This window comes from Montipora foliosa, chromosome 4 (genome assembly GCF_036669935.1).
Source record: "Montipora foliosa isolate CH-2021 chromosome 4, ASM3666993v2, whole genome shotgun sequence".
Classification (NCBI taxonomy): domain Eukaryota; kingdom Metazoa; phylum Cnidaria; class Anthozoa; order Scleractinia; family Acroporidae; genus Montipora; species Montipora foliosa.
The window spans coordinates 46,407,555-46,430,155 of NC_090872.1; the positions used below are offsets into that span (position 1 = coordinate 46,407,555).

At 49.2% G+C, this 22,601-nt stretch overlaps 1 protein-coding gene and 3 non-coding genes across 4 annotated transcripts; 1 reads left to right on the forward strand and 3 right to left on the reverse strand.

Moving 5' to 3' along the window:
* The first annotated feature begins 6,317 nt into the window (after positions 1 to 6,317).
* Positions 6,318 to 6,436, forward strand: LOC138001653 (5S ribosomal RNA). Its single transcript, XR_011123314.1, has one exon. It is a non-coding gene; the product is annotated as a 5S ribosomal RNA (ribosomal RNA).
* A 1,038-nt stretch (positions 6,437 to 7,474) lies between these two features.
* Positions 7,475 to 7,638, reverse strand: LOC138001553 (U1 spliceosomal RNA). The gene has a single exon (XR_011123238.1). It is a non-coding gene; the product is annotated as a U1 spliceosomal RNA (small nuclear RNA).
* Positions 7,639 to 8,066: 428 nt separating this feature from the next.
* LOC138001468 (uncharacterized) lies at positions 8,067 to 9,431 on the reverse strand. The gene has a single exon (XM_068848085.1). It carries the CDS (start codon positions 9,429 to 9,431, stop codon positions 8,067 to 8,069), a length of 1,365 nt encoding a protein of 454 aa, XP_068704186.1.
* An 8,186-nt stretch (positions 9,432 to 17,617) lies between these two features.
* LOC138001616 (U2 spliceosomal RNA) lies at positions 17,618 to 17,801 on the reverse strand. The gene has a single exon (XR_011123293.1). It is a non-coding gene; the product is annotated as a U2 spliceosomal RNA (small nuclear RNA).
* Between the last annotated feature and the right edge of the window lie 4,800 nt (positions 17,802 to 22,601).

Consider the following 22,601-nt stretch of genomic DNA (forward strand, 5'->3'; position numbering starts at 1 on the left):
AAGGAAAAGAAGACTGACGAGACTGCCAGTAAGACCAGAAAGTTGAGATGAGGTCGATATACTCGGCCTCATCCAGAACAGAAAGATTGAGCTTCCACAGCCCCGGACCCGGAGGAATGGAGCTGGGGAGAGCCCATGAAAAAGAAATAGCACAATGGTCAGAAAAAGGACACGGCAGAATGTCTACAGAAGACACATAAGGCACCCAAGCAAACGGACAGCCGATGAGGTCAATGCGGGATGCAAGGGCCTCATCGGGCCGGAACCAGGTTAAAGCAGAATCATTTGGGTGCCTTTCACGCCAAATATCCACCACACAACAATCCGAAAACATAGCCGACAACAAAACAGAACTTTCACGAGAGACATCAAAAGGACAAGACCCAGGGCGATCCCGAACACGGTCCAGGACCGTGTTGAAATCGCCGCACAAAAGAGTAGGAACAGCAGGATCAATAGAGTCAACACAGCGAACCAAAAAAGCGTCACGATCAGGGTTACGGTTAGGAGCATAAATAGAAGCAACCCGAAAAACAGAACCACGAAGAGAAAACTCAACCAAAACAAAACGACCATCAAACTCGAAAACCACAGACTTACACTCCAAAACCAACCGATACAAAACAACCACACCACGAGAGTGATTGGTACCAAAAGAACCAACACACAAATAACCGAACTGGGAAAACCAAGAAAGAAGACCGTCATTAGAGACTGCGTGGGTCTCCTGTAGACAAACCACCGAGGGAGAGAGATGGGACAGCCACTGGAGGAACCCAAGACGCTTGTCACCATCTCTCAACCCATTAACGTTTACAGAAATTACAGTAAGAGCCATAATATAACAAAAAAGTAGCGACACACCCATAACAAAAACTAAATGGTGGCGAGACAACGGCTAAATTAACGGCGCCTAGCAGGGCTAGGCGAAGGAGCACGACGACGGGACCTATGAGGATCCGGGCTAAGAGGAAGCCTCTCGTCCCCGGAACGAGACCGGGAACGAGAGGACGGACGAGGGGCCATCCCCGAGCCAGAACTACGAGAACTGACCCGGGGAGGAAGAGGAACGGCAAACGGAGCTGACTGCTGGGAAGAGTTCCCATCCCGCCCAGAGCAAACAAGATCATCAGCAGAAGACGGCAGGGCTGCCTTCAACTTTTGAACCAAGGCCACCGTTTCCTCTCTGGACACCAGAGGGGGCAGCAACTCCCCCGAACCACTATGCGTAACTTTGACTGGGATTCTCGACCGCAAAGGCCTAGAATCTGTATTCACAGAGGCCGAACCGTCACCAGCCAAGCCCAACACACTAGAATCACCCGACGAAGGTGTCTCACCCAAGACAGACCCCGAAAGGGGAGAGAAGGTAGGGGAGGAGTCCATCACCTCCTCCTGAGACTCACCGGCCTGACCGGTGGAAGCCCCCAAAACACTGTCGCTGGGAGAGGGATCCAGAGCCCTCTCCCCAGCCCCCCCCCCCCCAAAGACACTCACAGAATCCTGGCTAGGAGAGGGATCCAGAACCCTCTCCTCAGCCCTCCCCAAAACACTCACCGAACCCTGGCTAGGAGAGGGATCCAGAACCCTCTCCTCAGCCCCCCCCCCGACCCACTGACCAGCAAAGGCTGGCTTATCACGTCGTCAAGTTGATTATCCCGAAGGTCAACACTCATACTTTCACCCGCAGAAGAACCAGACTCTGGGGCAACTGGGGGCTGAACAGAGCCAGGCCTCACAACAGGGGCAGCCTCAAAATCAGCATTAAGAACACCCTCATTCACGTCATTATCATTCTCATTATCATTACCATTATCATCATTATCATTGTCGCTGTCGACATCCGTAGCCGGGTTACCCGGCACATACCAAGCTGGTTTGGGGCAATTGCGAACAAAGTGCCCTGCTTCATGGCAACGACGACATTTACCCTTTAAAGGGCAATCCGCAGCCTTATGATTATCGTGACAAATATCACAAACAAGGGGCTGCCCCCTATACCAGACCCGACAATTTACCCCGTCAATCTTGATGTTGCGCGGGATTTCATGTTTGCGCACCATGCGCACCAACCGCGTACCAGTATAGACACCAGGGATATTAGTCCATTGCTGTTGCTTAACCTCTTTTATTACACATAACATGAGAATTTTATTCCATAAAGCTCATTTGTACAAATCTATACGCTTTATTTTCACATGTGAAAAAGGCCTATACAGCCAATCAGAATGGCGTACAGCTCTTTCACATGTGGAAGTATAACCAATCAACGAAAGCGTAAAGGCGTTTCCATGCCAATCACTCGTGCATCTCGTGCAAATCGTGCAAATCGTACTTTGTTATTGAATTAAATTAAATTTGCATTTGGTTCTATTGTTAGTGAGTTTTTGTTTCTAATTCGCGTTCAGAAAACTATTTTAATGAAAATTCTCATGTTATGTGTAATAAACAGTTCACGACATAGAAAGTGCTTTGTACGGGGTTTTATTCACTCGTTGTTTGTGTCAAAAACCCTCACTCGCTCGTTCCTCGCTCGTTCGGGTTTTTGACACAACCAACTCGTGCATAAAACCCCGTACGCCGCACTTTCTATGACGTAAACTATATTTACGTCACACGTGAAATAGGAGCAGAAAGACGACCATTACAAATAACGCGAGAGAAGACATTGTGATAAAAGAGACTGACCCATTTGCAAAAGGAAGGACCGAAGCCAAAACTGGATAAAACACGCATGAGGAAAGAGTGGTCAACGCGGTCAAAAGCCTTTTCCTGGTCAAGGGTAATAAGAATGCCAGTTTCATCGGTTTTACAAATCATGTCAAGAGTGTCACGAATGAGCTGGAGGTTCGAAAAAATCGACCGACCGACTACCCTGCAAGTTTGGTCGCGATGAACAACCGAGTGCATTACTGGCTTTAAGCGCTCGGTAATTGCTTTGGAGGCGATCTTATAGTCAGTATTCAGGAGTGAAATTGGTCTCCAATTCTTAGGTAGACGTTTATCATCTCTCTTATAGACTATGCGCAAAAGGCCTTCACGCTGGCTGTCCGTCAGGGAACGGGAGCGATAATCCTCATTCAAGACCCAAGTGAGGACACTGCCCAGGTCCTCCCAAAAAGCAAGGTAAAATTCTGTTGGCAGACCATCAGAGCCTGGCGATTTGCCAGTCTGGAGACCATTTAAGGCAGTCAAAAGTTCATCTTCTGTAAATTCACCCTCACAGCTCAAACGTTCAGAATCAGAAAGAGAGAAATCCAAGCCGCCAAGAAGTTCAGACTGGATATGAAGATCGAGAACATCTTTTGTGAATAAATTCTTGTAAAAATCGACAAGAATTGATTCGATGTCATCCTGAGCTGTCTTCTCCACGCCAGCGGCATCGAGAAGGCAGTCAAAGGAATTCTTCTCGGCTCTCTTTTTCTCAAGACGAAAAAAGTATCTGGTCGGTTTCTCTCCCTCCTCGAACCACTTAGCGCGTGATCGGATCATAGTGCCCTCGGCCTCACGGGAGACAAGAGAAGCAAGGGCACTTTCAAGGTTCCTAATTTCAGACGCAGCAGAAGAGACACCATTAGCGAAACGCCTTTTAGCAGAGACTAAACAATTGGTCAGTCGATTCCGTTCTCGGTTGGCCAATTTATGCTTCTGTGAGCAAAAGTTGATACAGAAATTATGGATGCCAGATTTTAGATGATCCCACCACGTGCCAAGAGATTCGAAGCAAGCGAAGCGCTGCTTCTGTTCCCTAATGAAGTTTGACATTTCATTTTTAAGGCAAGTGTCAGATAAGAGACTACAGTTAAACTTCCAAATACCGTTTCGGGGGCAAGAGAAATTATCAAGGGACAGATTCAAGGAAATAAAATCATGGTCGGAAAAAACGCAAGGCAAAACATCAGAAGCTGACACATGAGAGACGAACGCGCGAGAGATCAAAAAGTGGTCAATTCGGGAAGCCTGCGTATGGCTAGGGTTCGCCCAGGTATACGAAACCCCACTGGGGTTCCGTTTACGCCAGATGTCGATAAGCGAGTTGTCAGCTAGCAACGATTCAAAGACAGCCTTATCAGGCAAGGAGACATTAGAACGTGACAAGCGATCGAGCAGGTTATCAACGCAATTGAAATCGCCAGCAATGATGCGAACAGGTGACAAGAAAAAATTGTGTAACTCTTGAAAAAAAGTCTTGCGCTCCGAAACAGTATTTGGGGCATAAATGTTAACTACATTAATTCTATGCGGCCCCAATAGCACCAATGCGCTAATGATCCTCTCATCAGAATCGAAGACAAAGCGAGAGACTGAGCCTTGAAAGGTGGGGGAGACAAGCAGTCCAACGCCGGACGACCTGCCTCTCCCAAAGGACCAAAAGCATTCCCCGGGCCAGTTTCGTGAAAAATCGTCGGCTTGACGTTTACAAGACACATGAGTCTCTTGGATCAAAAAAATATCGAAATTCAGACGAGACAGTTCTTGTAAAAAACGATCACTTTTAGTGGGCGTAACTAGCCCACGGGCATTTAGGGAGAGTAGCCTCAACATTGGTGCTATCGACACCGCTTAACAGTAGTGAACCCATCATTTTCATCACTATCTGATAAATGCTCCGGGCGCTCGCGGGTTGTCGAGTGCTCGCGATCATTGCCACGCTCGGCACGCGGCTCGAGCCGGCGCTCCCGGTCCCGAGCACGAGCGGGAGAACCGCCCGGAGCATCGCGACCAGAAGCACTGCGCTCAGGCGAGCCAGAGCGAGGCTCACTACGAGACACCCAAGACCCCGCGGACTCAGAAGACTCCTCTAGAGGTACGTTACCAGACTGTGTTTCAGGGATGACCTCCGGAGAGGGCGAGTTACCACCATCAGTAAACACCGCTTCTTGAACAGGAGCAGGCTCACCAGCGGCCTCCCCACCAGCAGGGGCAGGAGTCTCCGACGGTAGGGCAGGAGACCCAGCCCCCGCCGGAGGCAAGGACGCAGGCGGCTTTGGAGGAACAGCAATGGTCTTTGTATCATCAGTGTAGGTGAAAGCACGAGGAGGACGTGTGATATTAACACTGAGCAGCACAAATGGACAGTCACCGCAAAGATGATCCGGAGAAAGGCACACGGACCAGAGATGAGGAGAGGGACAGTTACACGAATGGTGGCCCGGTTGTTGACAATTGAGGCACCGAATGCTCGTGCATGAGTTTGCCAAATGCCCCAGGCCGCCACAGCGGCTGCACGTCTTCGGCTGGCCAGGGTACCAGATTCTAATCGCTTCGCCTGCAATAAGGACAGATGACGGGATTGATGTGCGCAAACGCATACAGCCCGTTCGCACCCCATTCTCAATACCATCGCTGACTCGATCGTGCCTAAAAGACAAGACTTTTCCATCCTGTGACAGATGACCTAAAACAACAGAGTCCGGCATTTCGGGAGGTGCCTCATGGACCTTTACTATGACCACCCGGTTGTCACAATCGCCTGCGAAAACCTGACAGCCAGAAATAAACATATTGGTGGAACCGATAACTTTGCTCTTAGCAAGAGCATTATTGAAAGTGACGACCCAGGAACCACTGGAGTTTTGGCGCTCAATAGCGGTAATAAAGTCTACATCGCCACCAATAGCATCATAGCCGATAATGATCTCCTGGCTCGTACACGTGGTGTCCACAGAGAAGTAGACAGACAACTCCTTGTTAAGGCAGACGGACATGCCATCATTTTGCCAATACCACGTTGATGTCGGGGCAGCAGAGAAGACAGCACCATTATCTCTAAGGTTGCGTATCACTTGTGGGACGTTGGAATCGGAAGCAGTGGAAAACAAGGACGGAGAACGGGAACACAAAGGATCGGCAGAGGCAGAAGCTCCATCAGCAATAGTATCATCATCATCATCACGCACGCTCATTGTTTCCGCAACACTTCTCTCATCAGAAACTCCTTCGTCTTCCATGGTGGAAAGATGTAGCTTCCTTGTGGGCCTGCAATTGGACAAAAAAGGTTAGCCAAAAGGCCGAGAAGCGATGCCATAACATGCTCCCAGCAGACGGAGTGCTGCTAGTCTCCTGGTCGCGAGATATGGTGGTCTGATTATAATCCGTCCCAAGTAGGGAATCTACAAAGCCAACCTGAAAGCAAAGCCGGGGGCACACAACGATTGTCTTCTTGTACAGTGGATGGACGGACCGCAGGCAGCCACAGCCACCAGCACTGCATGGCATTTGCATTGACGGCAAGAGGACAAATCCACATGGTGTTTCCTCCGACCTCTTTTTGACTTTCCCCTTATAAAAGAGTAAATTTTCACGGCAAATTACTTGTCTACGACCATACAACAGGGAAAACACCGGTTCTCGTCCGATCACCGAGGTTAAGCCCTGTCGGGCGGGGTTAGTACTTGGATGGGAGACCGCCTGGGAATACCCCGTGTTGTAGGCTTCCCTTTTTCGTTCTATCCACTTCATCATCTCAAAGAATCTCAGTTCCCCCACCAAAGAAAGTTCCAATACAGCTTTTTTAAAACACAACATGTCAAGCAAATGTCAAAAATGAGAAATGCAACAAAAACAAAATAGTTCACCCGGGAAAGGCGAACTTGTATTCCCGAGGGAGCGCGTGCGCGCGAGATCTTATCACACCAACGTTTATGGCATCAAAGCTATCTTTTTGTCTGAGCAAAGAACAGGACACGGCAAGTGTGAAATTGACGCACTGTTATGCATCGGATGAAAAGACAAACTAGTTAGTGGGGAACATGTGTATACAACGACGGCTAGAAAATTATAAAATTGATCTAGCGAAAACGTGACTTGGTGGAGTTGACATTTTCACTGTTCTCTGCTCAACACGGACAGTATTCAGGCCTCATTTGTTCAAAGGGTGAACAACATTATTCAGAAAATAAGTCACTATCTTTCCTGAGTATAATACATTTACTTTCGCGATAACAATTCAATTAATTCATAACACAGAGAAACGACAACGTGCGTGTTGGCCACAGAAATGTAACGCCAACTGCCCTGGCCACTTCTCATGTTACTCAATGCACGCCGGATCGCCAGAAGGCAACATAGTACAAGGGAGGCATAAGAAATCTATCACGCTTACAGAGAGGCGATCGAACATTGCAAACATACATCTACTTACGTTTTCCAAACGATGCAAGAGGATAAGAGCTCGATCCGCCCTCGGTACTTTCTTGTTTCACTCGTCGCTCGATCTATCCTCGATGATTTCTCTGCAGCGACGAAGAATGCAAGAAATGAAGTGAGGTTCCGCTCCGCACTGCATCCACCAAATAACTCAAACATTCAACGAGATTTCAATTCACGGCAAACTCACCTTATCCTTGGTTACTCCGTTCCGTCCAGTCCCATCTCGTCAGTAAACGACAGGGCATCTTTCCATGCTTGCCTGACTGACTGAAATCACACCAACAAACCATCCCATTTGTGCCATTCCTTTGCCGAGGGGGTGCAGGGACTAGCGCGAACGCAGGTCCCCACTACCAGAAATTATACGCTCGAGTTACCCACATTTGGGGTAATCGCAAGGGTCAACCCAATCGAAGTGCAATGAAAGAGCCTCACGTTGAGAGGACTGCCTCCCTGATCACAGTGCCTCCCGCGTCAGGTAAGTTTTTATGTTTAAGGCGAATGGCAGCCCCTCAGTAGGGTGAGTGCAATGGCTGGCAGACTTATCTGTCACACACTAACGGTACGCCTTAAACGGGGGTGCACCAGTACGCCAACTTCGCCGGGGAATCGAACCCCACCCCTACAAACAGAGAACAAGGACGAACAAACATGACAAGGGGAAAAACGTATTCAGGAGATGTTTCGTCCGACTTACACTCCCGAAAAGCGGTTCCAGCACAAAGACACAAAAGGAGGCAAAAGGAAACGGGGGCAAGATGCACAGGACAGAAGGACAAAACAAAACGACCGAAATGGGCAATGGCGAATGGCAGACCAGGCCAGGTCACCAGTCAGACAGACTCATCCTGAAAGTTCAGGTTCGCCAGAATGCAACCAGAACGGGGAGAAACGCAGGGTATTAACGGAGTAGATTAAAAGCCAGCAAGGTAAAAAGGACCATTACGAACGGAGCCAATAACACCAGAAGCGCCCCACTGACGGTGGAAATAGCGGAGGCGACGGGGAGATTTAAACCGTTTGAACAAAAGAGGGAGGTGAAACTTGACTCGGGAGCGCACCTTTGCAACAACCTTCAAAGCACCAGGATGCACATTGCGGAAGCGGTAGTCATTACGGGCAAGCCAGATAAAGTATTTATAAACACCAAGCATGTATACAAAGATACGGGGGACACGACGAATCTCATCGGGGCTAAAACCAAACAGCACATGACGGCAGACTAGTGACGGGGAGGAAGAAGAGAACATAAACAAGAGGGACTGCAACCAGGAGAGAACACTCTGGGCAAGAGGACAGGAGAAGAACAAGTGGGAAGGGCACTCAGGGGCCGAACTGCAAAAGCAAGAGGGGTCAACTGAGTACCCAAACCCAATCAAGCGATCAGGGGTGTAGAGGACGCCGTGGGCGACTTTCCAGTTCAGGTCAATGACGGGGCAATCTTGCTCAAAGAAGAATAACTGTGACCAAGTCGAAGGCCAATAGAGTGTACCAAACTGTGGAAAAAACTTGTCGACACAATGGGGGGTTGGGCGGTCCTCAAAGAGCAAGAACAGGTAGGTAGACTTACAAGAAATAGAGGAGACTGGGGTCACATGGTGGGGGGACAAAGACGCAATAACGAGGGACGAACGACGAGAAAAAGAGCCATCAACCAAACGCCAAGCGGATAAAAGGGCACAATAAAAGGGGGGAAAGGACTTGGGGGAAAAGGCATCAGGGCGGGACAGGACATGGAGGACAGAGGCACAAAAGCGAGAGGAACACCAAAAAGAGAGGAAGGAGACCCAGCTGCATGGAGAAACGGCAAAGCGTCGAACCCACTGAACAAGGAGGGCTGCAACCTTCAAACGAAGGTCAACCACGGAAAAACCGCCAGCAGAAGGGGGTTGAAGAACGACGGTATGGGAGACTAAATCACGCTTGCCCTTCCAGAAGAAACTAAAAATAAGCTTGAGCAGCTCCGAGAAAACCCAAGATGGAACATGGATCAGGGAGGCAACGTACCAGACTCTAGAAAGGGCGAGTGCATTGATGACAAGAGCCCTCCCACCATAGGACAGGAAACGTTGCCTCCAAGAACTCAGGACATTGTCCACGGCGTCAATCCTTGGTCTCCAGTTTGCCTCTTCGAGATCTCCAGGACCGATGAAAACACCAATCACTTTAATTTTATCGAAGGTCCAGTCCAAGGGAACTGGAGGGTCATCCCTGCCAGACCATGAACTGGGCCACAGACCCTTAGATTTAGACTGATTCAGTTTAGCGCCGGAGCCCATTTGAAACAAAGAGTAAGTCTCAAAGACTGCAATGATGGCATCATGAGAGGTGACGATAAGGGAGGTATTGTCAGCGTACTAAAAGATCGGTGATAAAGCCTGCGGGGCCCCAAAATGGGAAGGCCAGTGATACGAGGATTGGCACGGATATTAACTGCAAGAACCTCGGAGACCAGAACATACAAGAGAGGGGACAACGGACAACCTTGACGCACACCACGGGACAGAGAGAAAAAGGAGGATAAGTAACCGTTAACGTTAATACAGCTCCTTTCACCAGAATAGAACAGTTTGACCCAACGCACGAAAGAGGGGCCGAAACCCATCGTGCGGAGAGTCGAATCCATAAAGTGCCAATCCACCCTATCAAAGGCCTTCTCTTGATCGAGGGAGAGAATAGCCACAGGGATATTACGGTAAGACGCGTAGTCCACAACATCCCGCAGAAGAGCAACATTCTCCCCAATGAACCTCCCTGGGACCCCACAAGTCTGATCACTATTAACCACAACATGGATAACGTTAAGGAGGCGCCCAGCGAGCTTATAATCGACGTTAAGGAGGGAGATAGGGCGCCAATTGCATGGATCTAGCCTATCTCCCTTCTTAAAGACTAAGGAAACAACACCAGAACGCTGCGAGAGGGACAGAGAACCAGAACGAAAACAGAAATTCAAGACGTCGACCAGGTCCGAGCCAAGCAGGTTTCAAAAACGGAGGTAGAACTCCATAGGCAGGCCGTCTGAACCTGGTGCCTTATTGCGGGCCATGCCAACGAGAGCTTGATGGACTTCAGCACAAGAGAGTTCACCCTCACAGAGGTTCACTTGATGGAATGAAAGGGTGGCCGAGACATTACTAAGAAGAGAAGCCTGAGCAACCGGATCAGTGGCTGAACCTGAGAAAAGATCCTGATAGAAGGAGCAAAAGGACGAGCAGAGATCAGCAGGGCTGGAGACAATGGATCCGTCGGACCGCCTCAATGCCGAAACCCTACGATCAGAGCCGCGCTTTCGCTCAAGACGGAAGAAAAAGGAAGATGATACCTCCCCCTCCTCTACCCAACGGGTACGGGAGCGCACCTGGGCACCCTTGGCCAGATCGACATCGAGTTTGGACGACTGGGAAAGAGCAGCCATATAAGGGTCGAGACAGGAAAGCAAACCATTGTCAAGCCGCTCCTTGAGGTGCGAGGTAAGTCGAACTAGAAGGTCGCGGGATGAGGAAGTGACCTGAGCACGCCTGGTGCAATATGAGATAGTAAGGCCTTTGATACGGGATTTCCCGGCCTCCCACCACTTGGCGAGGGACGGGAATTTATCCTTGTGCTTCTTCCAATCACTCCAAAAGTCACCAACAGCAGAGACATACTCGGCCTACTTCAGGACAGCAGTATTGAGCTTCCAGAGACCGGGCCCGGGAGGCACAGTACTGGTGACAAAGACACAAAGAGATACAGCAGAGTGATCGGAAAAAGGGCAAGGAATCAAATCGCAGGACGAGACAAGGGCAACCCACGAGTAGGGGCAGCCAATGAGGTCGATGCCAGATGACAGGAGGCCGTCAGCCCTCGACCAGGAGAAGCCGGCAGAGGACGGGTGGAGATACCTCCAGATGTCAGTACAACATGCATCATTGAAAAGGCGGGATAAACCAACGGAGCTCTCCCGAGACGTATCACTAACAAGAGAACCACGCCTGTCTAACGACCGGTCAAAGACCGTGTTGAAGTCACCGGCAAGGATGGCTGGAACATGAAGGTCGATGTTATCTGAGACATATTCGAGAAAGGAATTCCGGTCGGGATTACGATTAGGGGCATACACACAGGCGACCCCAAACCGGACATCCCGAAAGGAGAATTCACAAAAAAGAAAGCGCCCATCGCTATCGGAAAAGGAAGAAGCCAGGGAAACGGTAGGACGGAAGAGCACAGCACAACCACAAGATTTAACAGAACCGGGCGACGCAAGACAAGAAAAACCGGTTGACAAAAACCAAGACTGGCACTCGGCACTGGATGCACAGTGTACCTCCTGGAGGCATACAATGTCAGGAATGGTCGGCAAAGACCTCACCCACTGGAGAACCCCCCCCCCCCCCCCCGCGGGTGTCGGCATCACGCAACCCATTGACATTGAGGGTGACTACACAAAGCGCCATAAGTAGGGTTAGGTGAGACTAATTACGAAAGCACGCAGGCTTATCGGAGACTACCTTCGGTAAATTAACATGAACAGCACCACCTGAAGGGCGGCCAATGGAAGAACCAGACACTTTTTTAGGAAGACGCCCAACTGCGGTCCCCTGCTTTTTAGCGATCTTTTTTGAACTCTTCTGGTCGTCCGAAGAGGAGTCGACCTGGGACAAGGTGCGCTTAGAGAGGGCCGAAACCTCAGACATCTCTGAGTCGGCCACTTCATTAACAGTATTATTGGTATCAGTATTGTTATTTGCAACCTCAGTCTCTAAATTATGCTTAAGTAGAGGAGCCGAACCAGGCAACTCAGAATCACTGGCCTCAGGCCCATGACTACTATATAATATAATCTCAGAACTACTATTATTATTTACTTCAATACCGTTGTTGCTCATTCTCAAAGCCTTATCGGCTTCGATATCTACGATCTTATCAATCATATCAGAGTTCCCCTTAAGGATACTTAAGCCATTTTCACTATCATTATTTCCATTTTCATTTTCACTACTTTTACTAGGATTTTCATTTTCACTATTTTCATAAATATTTTCGTTATCGTTGCATGAGGGAGGGGATAGCTCATTATCCCTTGTCTCGATAGTTGTTAAATCGAGCATAGAACCCCAGCTGGAGGGCTGGCCATCGCCGGCCACGGACATAGCAGTAGCATCAGGTTGGGATCCGGCCACTGAGTCAACAGAGGGGGGCGCCTCCGCAGAGGTCCCAGAGCCCAGGCCGGAGCCAGTAGCAATAATGGAGGAGCCAAGGCTGGGAAAAGCATCGTCGACAGAATCACCAGGGGCGGGGTCACTCATGGTAGTGGGCTGAGAAAGACCCACGGGCACAGCCGGGGGAGGGTTGACTGAGGAACTGGAAGGGCCCCAGGCACGAGGAAAATTTTGGCAATCTCGAGCCACATGCCCCTGCTCCTGACACCTGCTACATTTCCCAGGCATGGGGCAATTTTTGCTAATGTGACTTCCCCGGCAGATGTTGCACTCCACCGGTTGGCCCGGATACCAGGCCTTGCACCGATAACCAGAGATATTTAAATTACGGGGGATGCTCCTATGCCTCAGCATCGTCACGATACGGGCGCCCGTAGAAACAGAAGAGAGGCCAGGATAGTGTTGATACCTGATGTCCTGGATAACTCCAAAAGATTTTAAAAACAATTTCAACTTCTCATCACTCTCTTCATAAGGATAGTGATATAACATTACATTCTGGACCTGAAGCCCAGCCCCCAAATCTTACAACGAACATCATTAATATTAATAAATTCATAACGTTCAACAAACTCCTTATTTGAATCATGCTCAAACGTGACTTGGGCCTTTTCCACTGGCACAAATTGAACGGATAGTACCACCATAGATTTGAAATGGTCGACAATTAAACGGGCAACTTCCCCCCGTGAAAGGGGAAAAGATACCCCAGACAGATCAACAACAATGGTTTTCTTGAAAACCATAATGAAGGGGGAGGATTAGAGACCAAATGCAAGAGGACACGGCTTACCCTGGGTTAGGGCTAAAAGCCCAGCATGAAGTCCCCAGGAGGGTCACCGTAAGAAAGAAAATAGAAGGTCTCACCAAATCCAGGCTTGATGGGCGACGCCAATGAAGGTCTTCGCGAACAATGGTTCCCCAACAAGAGGCAATTAACCAAGCACTGCCTGAAACGCGTCAGGTAAGTTTTTTGTGTTTAAGGCGAATGACAGCCCCCCAGTGGGGTAGTGCAATGGCTGTCAGACATGTAGACAAAAGAGCAGAACAAACCGGAGGGACCTCCGCTACCATAAACAAGGGGAATCGAACCCCAACCCCGGCAGGATAACACACAACAACAAACAGGAGGCCTGAAAAGGCAAAAACATCAGAGAAAGACATGGAAAACAAACGGCAAAAAACTCGAAAAAAGGCCAAAAGGCAAAATACACTGAAACGGCAACAGGCATACAACAGTCACAGGCGAAGACATAGCAGGCACAGATGGAGACAAAACAGGCGAAGCAGGCACAGGCAGGAACCTAACAGGCACATAAGCAGAACCAGGCGAAGGCATGACAGGCACAGGCAAGGACGAGACAGGCGGAGACGCAACAGGCACAGGCTTGACAGGCGAGGACATAACAGGCACATGCTAGGACGAACTGGAACGGGAAGGGACGAGGCAGGACGGGTTGACTCAGCTACGAACTTGACAGGACGAGGACGCAAGGACAAAACTGGTACAGCAGATAAAAGGCGGAACTGGGACAGTAGCAGACGGGGGATGAAACAGAGGGGACGGGGATGAAACACAGCATAAACCTTGAGTAGACTCAGCAACAGACTTGATAGGCACAGACGTTGACGACGAAACAGAAACAGCAGAAACTGGAGGCATGACTGGCACGGACGAGGAGATGCCAGACAGACCAGGTGTTAACACAGCAGAAGACTTCATGTACAATCATACTTAAGACGGCAATACTCATGAATAACATCCTTTAACCGTAGAGACATATCTTATACCTAGCAGGCACTTCTTAACTGACAGGCACTTAAAAACCCCACTTACCCTGCAGGCTTCCGATAGGTACAAGCCCTAGTGCGTTTAGCCTTCGTCAGGTAAGTTTTTTTTATATCTGAGGCGAACAGGCAGCCCCCCGGTAGGGTAAGTGCAATGGCTCCTGGACATGACATCTAATCCCTCACCGTATGAGGGTGAGGGTACGCCTAGACGGAGTGTGCAACCAGCACGCCAACTTCGCCGGGGGATCGAACCCCGCCTGCACAAAAATTAAGGCACACACAACGGAGACAAAACAGTACAAAACGAAAGAACCGCACACTGGAGACGCCTCGTCTGACTTACACTCCAGAGCGACAGTTCACACTAGACAAACATAACGAAAACAAAAAGAAAAGGACTTCAGCCCGGGGAGGAATCGCCAGAGGCCTCGAAACGCCGAAGATGGGCATCGGCACGGACCATGAGAGTAGTGACCGTATCTTCCCAGACACTTTTGAAGGTCCTGGCAAAACGGATCGTGTTGCGCTCACGATGGTCAACGTCCATAGGGAGGACGGCACGGTTTCCGCCAGGCTCGGAAAGGGCACTGGCAAAAGAGAACCGGCGTGAGGAAAACTTCCGCTTATGCTTAGGCCTATGCCGCCGAGGGGGGGTAGAAGACGCCTCACCAGAGTCAGACTCCCCAGGAGTAAACACCAAGGGGAGAATGATCGTCTCCGCCCCAGGCTCGACCTCCTTGTCAGAAGAAGCCGGACTAACATCCGGAGCCTCCTGGCTGCACTGCAGAGGAGGACGAACCTCCTCCATTGCATCGTCAATGACAGCATCCGGACTTTCGTCTGGATCCTCCACGACCTCAGTGCCAGGGGGACTGGCATCAGGGGCCGGAACCCCAGCCTGCTCCTCTTGACGAGAAGACACTGGAAGAACTCCAGAGGCTGGTTGAGATGTAGGCTGCCCCCAGGCGTTCCTACATTCCCGGGCCATGTGACCGGACTGGCCACAGCGCCGACAACGTCCACTGAGTGGGCAAGCACGACTCCGGTGACCGGTCTTTCGACAGATGGAACAGTAGGCGGGCTGACCACGATACCAGACACGGCAGTGGAAGCCAGCGACACGCACGTCACCAGGAACGTGTTTGGACATGGAGATCTCGATTAAGCGGTTGCCATCACTCAGGCCGGGGAAACCATGGTGCTCACTCCTCTGGACAGAATGAACCTGACCAAAGGAGGAGAAAAACGCACGGACGGCATCATCTGGGACCTCAAACGGACAATCCCGGAGATACACCAGACGGGACGAAGTATCGGCGCTGCATAGGCGAAGCTGGACATCACCGTAGAGAATACCACGCTGGATGGTAGACAGACAAACAGATTCTTCCTTGAAGGTCAGGCGAGCGGCACCATTCCTCAGGAACTGGACAGAAGCAAGCTGGTCCTTCTCAACACCCTGAAGCAGGCGGGGAAGAACATCAGACGACCCAACGGTACGATACACGTCAGCAGGAAAAAAAGCCACCAGGCTTTTAGGGCACTGGATGGACTGAGGCATGCTGGGCCGAACCAAGAGAGGCCAAAGCACACTCAAGGAAACGGACCCAGACAAGCACGAGCGTTCAAAAAGCTATCTAGCCCCAGAGAGCTATTAAAGATAGCACCGCAAGTGTAAGAAAGTGAGCACCACAAGTGAAGCACTAAAGGAAACTCACAAACAACTGCCGAGCCCTCGCGAGCTCAAATGGCAGAGATACTTATGACGTCAACAAACCAATGAAGAGCGTCAGGTAAGTTTTTCATGTTTGAGGCGAATGGTAGCCCCCCAGTAGGGAGAGTGCAATGGCTACCAGACATAGGCAAGACTTATCCGTCACACAACAACGGTTCACCTCAAACGGGGGTACACCAATACGCCAAACTCGCCGGGGAATCGAACCCCGCCCCTACAAACACAAAACATAAAACATCAAACAGAACACAAAAATAGAGAAGGGGCCGCATTCAAGAGATGCCTCGTCTGACTTACACTCAAGAATGACGAACCCCACACAGAACGGAAACAGGATGGAAACAGGACAGGAGATTGGTCAAGTATAACAAATGATCTCGACAAGTTTTACGACGGTCGGCAACAAAGAGAAAAGACGAGTTGAGCTAATTCACTTTGGGAAATGGACACTTGGTGGGACTTGGCTAACTTCTTGGCAAGTTCGGAAACAGTAGACTTGTTGGCACCGGGTTTGACATTTAAAAGGACCAAACGGGACAATTTCTGGAAATTCGTTTCAGGAACAGTAATGGGCAGTTCAGGCACAATTTTACCCTCTTCGACGTCGACAGACGATGGTGGAGGAGATGGGACGGAGACGGGAGGAGGAGACGACGATGCACGGACTTCTATAGGACACTTGGAAACAGGAGCAGGAGACGAGATAGGAGCGGGAACAGGTGGCGAAGCAGGAAGCGGACTAGGAGCGCTGAACGAAAATGACGGGACGGATGGAACAGAAGACTCAGGCGGTGGTACAGCAGGAGGACTGGAGTGAGACGGGCCCCAGGCCTGCTTGCAATCCCGAGCCTTGTGACCTGGCTGTTTACAGCGCAGGCACCGGCCCGAGAAAGGGCAAACCTGAGGCAGATGACCAGGTTCACGACAAATAGAACAGATAACAGGTTGACCGGCATGCCACACACGAACAGGAAAGTTGGACACGGACAAAGAGAACGGGATGGACTGGATAGACTCATCAAACGACATAAGGAGGATGCGGGTGCCACTGGCCACGGACGGAAAATCACGAAAGAACTGAGGACGGATAGAATGAACAACACCAAAAGACTTGAGGGCAGACTGAACATCAGCATCGGGAACCTCGAAGGGCAGGTCTCGAACATACACGGTACGGATACGGACATCGGAAGCAGTAACGGGAACGGAGATATCACCAAACTTGAGCAGGGACTTCTGAAGGATTCTGTCTCTGGACTCGGCGGTCGAGAAAGTGACACGTACTTTGTAACCACGAAGGAACTGGATAGCAGACACACTATCTGAGTGTAGGACATGCAGCAACTGTGGGATCAACTGCGAGGAACCAATGGAACGGAAGTCCTCGGGAGGGAAGTGAAGGACGACACTCCGAGGAAACGCCATACCACACGTACTGGACAGCAGGAACCACAGGAACAACTGCCAAGCCCTCACGAGCTTTTCACGGCAGAGACACTTACCTGAGCCAACAAACCAATGAAGAGCGTCAGGTAACTATAAACTTTTTCAGCCTCTCCATGGACCGCAAAACGCAACTGCTCTGCACATAGCTTGTGGTGGCTTCTTGTCGTCCCAGAACCGGTAAGGCAGGCCGGTGACTCGCTCCTTCCTAGGGAAGACAAGAGAAGGTGAAAGCTGGTCAGTCAGTCAGTCAGTTGTTTTACTTTCAATTGTTTATTTCTTCCCCGGAGGGAAGTGGGCCACACTTGGAGGTAGTGCTATACCGAGGCAACCCGTGGCCGGGACGAGGCAAGCCTCTTTTCCACGACCCAGTTCCAAAAATCAGTTTAATATATGAGCTGCTCGATGAGCAGCGTATTAGATATTAAGCTGATAAGTACAGATTTTTTTTTTTTCCTTTTGATAAAATTTATTTACAAGGGCCGAAGGGCCCAGGTAAAAAGAACAGATACTCAAATAACAGTGATGGACCAAAGAGAAACCGAAAAAAAAATTACAGTGATGGACCTAAAAGGAACAAAAAGATTACAGTAATATAAAGGAAAGTTCATGTTGAGCTCAAAGTCCAAACTAACTAACCTAACCAAAAAAACCTACCAAAAAACCAAAGTCCAAAGTCCAAAGTTCATTAAGGCAAAAGCCATACTAAATATCTAGCGACGGAAACTAACGATAAAAACTAAAGATGAAAAGTAATTTTATTGTCCTGAGAGACAGAACAAACAACACTTGAAAAGGACCAAAAAAGATTTCACCCTATCCAAAGATTCACCCTGTATGCGTGATCTAACATCCTTAACAACATTGTTGATAATTGAACGAAAGCCTAGGGTTCTATTACGAAAAGTTGCAAGATTGCGCGCATGCCAAGCGAAAAAAAGGACCGTCGCAGCCAAATAATAAAAAACTGAAGAGCCAGGAGAAGACGAACAGACAGAAAAAGGAAACAAGACAGAAGACAAAGACAAAACAAAAGGAAAACCGAGAAGACGAGAAAATGAAGCTGTAAAGTAGTTCCAAACCCGCACAGTCCTACGAGAATCAACAAAACAAAGTTTAGCAGTTTGAGGTCGCGAGCAAACAGCGCAAAGGTCCGCGTCGATATAACCCCAGGCGCTGAGATTATATCGAACGCGGACCGCATCATGTAAAAGAAGCCAGATCAAATCAGATTTTCTATTCTCAATAAACTTCAAACGGGACTTTCGCCACACCGAGGCCCACCGATTAATGGGGCGGCCGACAACGGCGCCCCAGTAGCCAGCACACCTCGGTGCAGGATCAGGAAAAGCATAGAGCAGAGAGTAAATGTTTTTAGAGGACAAATCATCAGGCAGGGCACCATTTCGATCGAAGAAAGATTGAAAAACCGACAGACAGAGACGATAGAATAAGGAGGGCTCGGGAGAAACAGGAACAGAATTTGAAGAAAAGGAGAAATGAGGATCAAGCTTAGCGAGGCTGCGTCCAAGAAAATAGCAGGCCAAAAAGTGCCATTTTTCAGAGCCGAAGCTATCACGTAGAGAAGAAAAACAAGAAAGGCGCAAGCTCGCACATTTTGTACGGAAGTCGACAACGTTGAGGCCCCCCATCTTTAATTGGGCGCAACAACGCTGCCGGCTTACATTCTCCATCCTCCCCTTCCATATAAAAAGCCAAATCAAGCGGTGAAAACGATCACAAACCCATCGGGGGGGATGGAGAATCTTAGCAACATGCCAGAAACGGCTAGCACCAAGAACATTGACAATCGTGGCACGACCGATGAAAGAAAGCTCCCTTTGTTTCCACAGGTTTAAGACAGTCTCAAGTTTATCGAGTTTGGATTTCCAATTATCAGATTCGACCGAAAGCAAACCGTTAGCAAAATAGACACCCAAGATCTTGATCTTGGGAACCCACTTCAAACCAAAGGGGGAACCCCCCTGTGACCGCCAACGGCCGAGCCACATGGCCTCACTTTTGGAGGTATTAAGTTTAGCACCAGAACCCAATTCAAATCTACGAACGACCTCCAACAGTCGACAACGAGAGCTTTTAGTCTTTAAAAATATTGTAGCATCATCGGCATATTGCGAGATTTTAAATTGAAGTCTGGAAGCGCCTGGAAGCCGGAAACCAATAATCTGGTCGCACCGCCTAATTTGGGTTGAGAGGACTTCAGACACGAGTACATAAAGGAGAGGAGACAGGGGACAACCCTACCTCACTCCCCTTTCCAGAAACACTGGGGCCGAAAGATTACCGTTGAAAATTATACGAGAAAAGACATTGTTGTAGAAAAGAGGGACCCATTTACAGAAAGAAGGACCAAAACCAAATTTTACAAGAGTACACATAAGGAAAGAGTGATCAACGCGGTCAAAAGTCTTCTCCTGGTCAAGAGTCACTAGAATTCCAGACTCATTAGTTTTGTCAATCATATCCAGGGTGTCTCGGATAAGTTGTAAATTGGAAAAAATCGATCTTCCGACAACACCGCACGTCTGATCCCGATGAACGATGGATTCGATCACGGGTTTCAGACGCTCGGTGATGGCCTTAGAAGCAATTTTGTAATCCGTATTGAGCAGTGAAATAGGACGCCAATTCTTAGCTAAGCGTTTATCGTCTCTCTTAAAAACTAGGCGCAAGAGGCCCCCATGTTGACTATCAGTGAGAGAACCCCGGCGATAGCACTCATTTAAAACAAGAGTGAGAACATCGCCGAGGTCCTCCCAAAAAGCGATGTAGAACTCAGTGGGAAGGCCGTCTGATCCAGGCGACTTCCCAGTCTGAAGGCTATTAAGGGCCGAGAAAAGTTCCTCACTAGAGAACTCGCCTTCACAACTATCACATTCGGAAGCGGTTAAGGAAAACTCTAGATCGTCAATTAGACTGGCCTGGACCCGCAGGTCGAGAGCATCCTTAGCAAAAAGGTTCTTATAAAAATCGACTAGGATCGATTCAAGGTCAGCAGCAGCTGTCTTCTCCAAACCATTAGCATCGAGAAGGCAATCGAAGGAATTTTTCTCGGCCCTTTTCTTCTCAAGACGGAAAAAATAACGTGTGGGCCTCTCCCCCTCCTCCACCCACTTGGCGCGTGATCAGACTTTGGCGCCCTCCATTTCACGCGAAATGAAGGAAAAGAGAGCGCTCTCAAAATCTCGAATCCTAATTGAAGCCGTGTTATCACCGAAAGCCAGATCAGATTTAGCATGAATCTAACACTTAGATAATCGGTTCCGTTCACGGTTTACGCAGGCTCGCTTACGACAACTCAAGCTAATGCAGAAATTACGGATATTCAATTTCAAATCGTCCCACCATGCGCCAAGGGAAGCAAAATTAGCACGACGCTGTTTTTCAGCATTAATGAGAGTAGACATTTCAATCTTAAAATCATTATCACAAAGCAAGCTAGAGTTAAACTTCTGTGTTAAACACTTTTGGGGACACGCAAAGCCATCCAAAGTGAAATTCAGGGAAACAAAATCATGGTCCGAAAAAGCGCACGGCAAAGTACTGCAATTCTGAACAAAAGAAAGGAGGGTACGGGAGATGAGAAAACGGTCTATACGCGAAGCCTGAGTATAACTGGCATTTGCCCAGGTGAAAGAAACTCCACGAGGGTTTTGCCTACGCCAAACATCGACAAGAGAACAATCAGTGGCAAAGGACTGAAGCATAGTCTTATCTGGAAGAGATGGGTTAGAAGACGATAAACGGTCCAGCACGCTGTCAATACAGTTGAAATCGCCGGCGACAATAGGGATAGGGGAAAGGAAAAAGGTATGCAAATTTTGAAAAAAAGCTTTCCGATCCGAAACGGTGTTTGGAGCATACACATTAACAATGTTAATTTGATGAGAGCCCGTTAGTATCAATGCACTGATAACGCGACCGTCAGAATAAAAAGTAAAACGAGAGACAGAGCCCTGAAAGAAAGGGGAGACAAGCAGGCCTACACCGGCCGACCTGGCGCCCCCAAACGACCAATAACACTTTCCAGCCCAGTTTCGCGAGAATTCATTAGCCTGCTCCAGACGACACACATGTGTCTTCTGAAGCAGGATCAGATTGAAAGACAACAAGTAGATTTCACGAATAAAAAGATCACGTTTTGTGGGTGTACCGAGTTCGCGCGCATTGAGAGAAAGTAATTTTAGCATTGATACTAACGGTGCCGGCCAACTTTCTTCCAATTACCCCGTTCCTCATCACTAAGTGAAAGCCGGTCCTCACGTCCGGGGGTCTTTGAGCGCTCGCGATCACCCCCGCAGGAGCGGTCCCGCTCACGCCGCCACTCCCAGGGCTGGGCCTGGGCAGAAGCACCCGAGGCACAGCCACCAGGAGAGCAACGCTCACCGGCGCCCCTACAGGAGCCACGCTCCCGCCCTGGAACCTCCAAACGATCATGGGACCGGGTACCTTCGTCCAAATGATCTTCATCCTCATCCTCCTTACTTTCCTCATCTTCACTCATCTCATCCTCTGCATTCTTCTCGTCCTCCTCATTCTCGTCATCCTCGTTTTTCTCATCGTTCTTCTTATCCTCATTCTTCTGATTCTCATCACTCTTCTTTACTTCCTTAGACACAGGTACAGCGGCAACAGGTGGTGGGCGGGGCACAGAAACAACCTTAGTAACATCAGCATACGACGAGAATTATGAACAGACGAAATATTACCACCAAAGACGACGAAGGGACAATCCCGAAAACGATGATCACTTTTTAGACACACACTACACATAACAGGCAACGGACACGAGGCAGCACGATGACCAGGTAGCTCACAATTAAGACATCGGAAAGAAGCACACTTGCCAGCAAGGTGATCTTGGGAACCACAGCGACGGCACGTTTTAGGTTGACCCGGGTACCAGACCCGGATAAATTCACCCGCGATGTGAATACAAGATGGGATGTCTTTATTAAGCCGCATCCTTGCGGTACGAACTCCATTAAACATGTGATCACTCAAACGATCGCGACGGAAAGAGAAGACCTTCCCGTAGGCAGACAAGCGGCCTATGAGCACAGTATCGGGCATTTCGCAGGGCGCTTCATAGATCTTGACTAGACGGACACGATTTTCACAATCACCCAGGAGAACTTGGCAGCCACAAATAATTATCTCATCTTTGCCCAGTGCAACATTCTTCGCGCTGTAATCATTGAACGTGACAATCCAAGTCCTATTAGACTGGCGAAACTGGATGGAGGAGATGA

Coding starts and splice junctions, on each gene's coding strand:
- LOC138001468 (XM_068848085.1), bottom strand. CDS start 9,431: ATGGGCTCCGGCGCTAAACTGAATCAGTCTAAATCTAAGGGTCTGTGG.